A 4,956-nucleotide genomic window follows, 5' to 3' on the forward strand; every position below is an offset into this window, starting at 1 on the left:
GGCCTGTGCAGGGAGCCATGAGCCCAGCATGGGGCGTGGGGGCGCCCTCGCAGGCCCGAAGGGTCTTAGAGGGACCCTGAATGTCACCAGGCTAGGGCCTCTGGTCACACCGTTGGAGGGATGGTGGTCCGGAGCGGTGAGGAATCGGGGACGGCGCGCCACCCCGTTGGTGACCCGACGTGCGAGGTGGCCCCCCGGCCTTCCAGGGGGCGCCCGCGCTGAGCCCGCCTCCCCCGCAGATCTCACGCCCACCGTCTTGGACTGGTTCTCCATCCCCTACCCCCACTACGCCATCTTCAGCTCGAAGCCCGTCCGGCTCACTGGCCGGTCCCTCCTGCCGGCCCTGGAGGCGGAGCCACCGTGGGCCACCGTCTTCGGCAGCCAGAGCCTCCACGAGGTCACCATGTCCTACCCCATGCGCTCGGTGCAGCACCAGAGCTTCCGTCTCGTGCACAACCTCCACTTCAAGATGCCCTTCCCCGTCGACCAGGACTTCTACGTGTCGCCCACCTTCCAGGACCTGCTGGACCGCTCTGCGGCCGGCCGGCCCACGCACTGGTACAAGGACCTGCATCGCTACTACTACCGGGAGCGCTGGGAGCTGTACGACCGGAGCCGGGACCCCCACGAGACGCAGAACCTGGCCGCCGACCCACGCTACGCCCCGGTCCTGGAGCTGCTGCGGGCCCAGCTGGTCAAGTGGCAGTGGGACACGCACGACCCCTGGGTGTGCGCCCCCGATGGAGTCCTGGAGGAGAAGCTGTCCCCCCAGTGCCGGCCACTGCACAACGAGCTGTGACAGCCCGTGGGGCCAGCTTTTGGGGCACTGACCACGGCCCTTCCTCTGAGTCCCCTCCGAGGAGGGCTGCCCGCCCCATGCTGGTGTCCTTCCTGCCTCTACCTGGAGCGGGGTACAGGGTGTGTGCCCCAGCTGCTCCCCCCGTGGTAAGGGACACTGCTGTCCCCAGGCCGTGACAGCTGAGGGTGGTCTGGGCAAGGGGGTCTTATTCTCTGGTGTTGAGTTGGTGGCCTCCAGGAAAAGGGGCTGGGACCTGGGCCTCGAGACCTGCTTCGTTCTTCGGAACCCACAAAGGTCCCCGTGCCCTTCCCGAGAGGAGACGGGCCTCCAGGTGCCACGTGAGCCCAAACCGCATTGCACGTGGCACACAGTACTGGCCTTGATCAGTCTGGTCCCAAGGAGCCTTGGGAACGGCCCACGGTCAAGTTCCAGACCCGCGAGCTGGGTCCCCACCAGGCCACCAATTGGCAGCTGGCCCCCAGCTAATGAGTTGGATCCTGTGGTCTGTGGGCAAAGCTGGTCTTTCTCTTTGAACGCCCGAGGGTGCAGACCCCCCATCCTCAGCGGGGTTCACTCTGTTGGAGGAACACCAGGATCCATGGCACAGATGTTCCTGGAATGATCCAGACCCACCTCCGCCCGCACGAGAGCAGAAGCTCCTCCTGGGAAAACCCAGAAAAGGGGGCTTTCTCCCTGAGTGGGTGGCTCCTGTCACGCCTCCTTCCCCACCCACTCCATTCTGGGGTTGCAGGGAGAGAGCCACAGGCCAGAGCACTGCAAAAGCTTTTTATTTTAGCAAAATACACCAGAGTCCGTTTCTGAACTTGCTTACGGCAATGCCACCCGCGTCCTGGGGCGGCTTCCTGGAGCGCCCTCATCGGGCACTGCTGCCAGGATGCAGTTCAGTCTGGCAGTGGGGGGCAGAGCCGGTGGTGGGGGCCTGGGGGAGGTAGAGATGGCCGGGCAGGGGGGCCCGTTCTCTGGGAGCCCAGCCGGCACCATGCAGAGGTGTTTGTGTGAGGCCTCTCCAGGACGCCCCCACGGGTCCGGGGCCAGGCATGGCGGCCACCAGGTGCAGACCCACTGGAAATAACTGCTGCCATCGCTCGGAGATATTTACTGGTACACGTGGTCTGTGGACGAGTTACTGAGGCTTCTCAGCATCAGAAGCCGGGAAAAGCGAGCCAGGGTTCTGGCGTAGGTGGCTCCGTGCCTGTGCTCTGCAGGGCCAGCCCTGCCACTCAGTGGGTTTGTGACGAGCCCTTTGACATGGTGGAATGAAGAAGGAACATGCGGCGTCTGGGTCAGCGGGTGGCTGTGTGGGTGCATCTGGGCGACCGGCCTGGGGAGAGGGCAGAAGACACCCTCACCGCGGAAATGTCTCGGGACGTCCAGTTCAGACACGGCAAGCCCTGCCGAGGTGAGGCAGTTTGCACAGAACAGCGAGCAGGTGGTTTGAATGCCCGTGTGTGGCCTGCACGCGGCGCGGGTTCAAGGTCAGACCCCAGAGAGAGGGGAGCCCACGCCCTGAGGACTGGCTTGCTGGTGAGCGCTGTGCCTGCAAGGCCCTGAGCTCCAAGCACCGGGCTGCAGCAAATGGGGATGCGGAGGTCCCCACAGCCCGGGAGAGGACTCGGGCATCAGCGGGGGCTCTGCTCCGTCCACACGACCTTCTTCTGCTCGTCTGCGATGGCGAAGCGGACACAGCTGAGCAGGGTGTCCAGGTCGCTCCAGCCGTCAGGGGCCAGGCTGCTGTACAGACAGGGCGCTTTGTCCAGCTCACCCTCCTCCTGCCTGCTGGCGTCCAGGAGCTGCTCCTCCGAGGTGCCAAGCCGCTGCAGGGGCTTCCTGTGGGGCGGACATGGGGCAGGGCGGGCTGAGGGGGTCAGGGTGCCTGCTACACTGTGCAGAGCCCCAGGGAGGTGGCCAAACACCCCTGGATGCAGGTGACTGGTTTCGAGGGGTCCTTGTGAAGAAGACATAACTCGGGGCCCCAGATGACTATGGTGATGGGGGACAGGTCTGTCTGGTTCATGACTTCAACTGTCAAATGATAAAGAGGGCCACAGGGCATCTGGGCCTGTCCCTGGCCATCTGCCTGGTGTGGCTTTCAGCATCGGTCCTCGCCTGCCACAGACAGCTGTTCCCTGTGTGCCCCTGGCAAACAGGTAGCCTTAATGAGGTAGGGCCGGTCCAGGTTCTTGCCTTGCTGTCCTTGGACTGTGTCTCGGGGGAGGCCAGCGGGAGCTTTGTCCCAGAGTGGCGGGAAAACCGCCCTGTGACACTTGCAGGGGCTGGCACGGGGCGAGTTGGTTCCTGCACACCTGTCCCAAGTGCCGGGGGCACGTGGGCCTCACGGGAGCCGCAGCCCCAGCCCGAACCCACGCCAGCCCCAGGGGCCCAGCTACCTGAGTCTCTTCGCTGCCTTCTCGTTCACGGAGACGTGGACGATGATGGGGAAGATCTCCATGGCGTGCAGCGCACGGACGCTGTCCAGCCGGACGTCCAGGAGGGCGTGGGTGTTCTGGGGGGAGGAGGGACGGGTGAGGCAAGATCTGTGGCCGCAGAGGAAGCGAAGAGCCACGCCGGCAGCGGCAGGACGCTAGAGGGACGCGGCGGACAGTTCAACGCCCCCGTGTGCGCGCGGTGCCGACCGCAGCCTGGTCCCCGCCCGCCCTGAGGGGTCCGGCTGAGGGAAACGGGTCTGATGGAGAAAGACGAAAACCACGATTTCACTCCTATGTGGAATATTCAAAAAGTGAACAAACAAAACAGAGAAATAAACTCATAGGTACAGAGAACAGAACGGCGGGCGCCACAGAGGAAGCGGGTGGGATGCACGCGGCTTCCGGGGCGAGTGGCTCCAGCGCACGCGGACGTGAGTTTGTTGCACACCAGAAAGTCACGGACGTCACGATTGAAAAAGAACTGCAGTAACAAGGAAAGTTTCTATCTGCTTGGTTTTCCACCGGAGAAGGCTAGGGTTGAGGGAGCCTCTCAAGGGCTGATCCCCAGGGGCCAGTCGGCTGCTGCTCCCCCGCTGGCTGCGGGTTGGGAAGAACGGGGCGTCCAGCCTGCTCTTCGCATCGATAGGAAACTTCCAGTCACAGCGAGCTTCCTTTCACATATTGGTTTAAACCTTAAAACACGAAGTAGTGTCTGCATTTTGTTTATTCATTAAACAAATGTCATCAAACGTCTCCTGCGTTAAGGGCACAGGCTCAAGGAGACCCGCCTAGGCTCACGGGGCCCTAAACGGAAATGGCTTGGTCCTTCCGTGCTGTGTCTGAACACCAAGCCAGAACAAGCGGAGCAGAAACCTGGGCTGTCGGGGTGGGGGTGCAGGTCCCAGCATCCCTCAGATGTCATAGCTGTCCTTCTTGCCTATCCCAGCACCCTCCTCTGGAGACGGAGTCCCCAAGTCCCCAGGGCAGTCCCCGGCCCCTCCCCTGACCTTTTCCATGAGGAACTCCACAGCCGGCCGCGTGGTCACCCAGCAGTGGCCTCCAGACACCTCCGTCTCCTGGACGATGTCTCCTCTCTGGCTGGAGGCATCGTACTCCTCCTGGCTCAAGTACTCTGAAAGTGACGGCGGACAGGCAGGTCACACACCCAGCTGCGTGGGGTCCTGAGGGAGCCCCGTGCTGTGCAGCCCCGCCCTGCTGACACCTGCCCGCTCGGGGGAAGCGCGTCCTCGTCACAGCCCTGGCCTTCCCGTTCAGAGGAGGCTGTGCCTGCCACATTCGTCCTAAACCATGGGACTGGCAGGTGCTGCGTTAGTGCCTGGGCGTGGGGCACGGGTGGGAGGGAGGGAGGAAAGATAGATGGAGGAAAGGATGGAGAGCTGGACAGACAGGTGTAGATAAACACACCCCTTCTCCGTCACTCCCCAAGCTCCAAACGCTCATATCCAACTTCCGACACCTAGAAATCCCTTCGATGCTTCAGATCACTGGTTCTCGGCCAGGGGCAATTTGGCCTCCAAGGGGCACTTGGCAATGTCTGGAGACATTTTTAGCTGTCACATCTGGGGGGCAGGGGGTGTGCTACTGGCATCTAGTGGGTTGAGACTAGGGATGTCACTGAACCTCCTACGATGCACAGGACAGTCCCACCCAAATGTCATAGTGCCAAGGCTGAGACCTGCCCTAAATAAA

General features: G+C 62.8%; 2 protein-coding genes across 2 annotated transcripts in view; one reads left to right on the forward strand and one right to left on the reverse strand.

The window, feature by feature from the left end:
• Positions 1–941, forward strand: part of SGSH (N-sulfoglucosamine sulfohydrolase) — a 6,126-nt gene extending 5,185 nt beyond the window's left edge. Inside the window, exon 3 of the mRNA XM_023523014.1 lies at positions 8–941. Within this exon, the coding sequence (XP_023378782.1) occupies positions 8–799 (792 nt within the window). The 3' untranslated portion in view covers positions 800–941. The remainder of the gene's footprint in view (positions 1–7) is intronic.
• Positions 942–1,954: 1,013 nt separating this feature from the next.
• Positions 1,955–4,956, reverse strand: part of CARD14 (caspase recruitment domain family member 14) — a 29,325-nt gene continuing 26,323 nt past the window's right edge. Inside the window, 3 exon segments of the mRNA XM_023523015.1 lie at positions 1,955–2,647; positions 3,208–3,323; positions 4,254–4,395. Coding sequence (XP_023378783.1) covers positions 2,440–2,647; positions 3,208–3,323; positions 4,254–4,395 — 466 coding nt within the window. The 3' untranslated portion in view covers positions 1,955–2,439.

This window comes from Pteropus vampyrus, unplaced genomic scaffold (genome assembly GCF_000151845.1).
Source record: "Pteropus vampyrus isolate Shadow unplaced genomic scaffold, Pvam_2.0 Scaffold371, whole genome shotgun sequence".
Taxonomy (NCBI): Eukaryota; Metazoa; Chordata; class Mammalia; order Chiroptera; family Pteropodidae; genus Pteropus; species Pteropus vampyrus.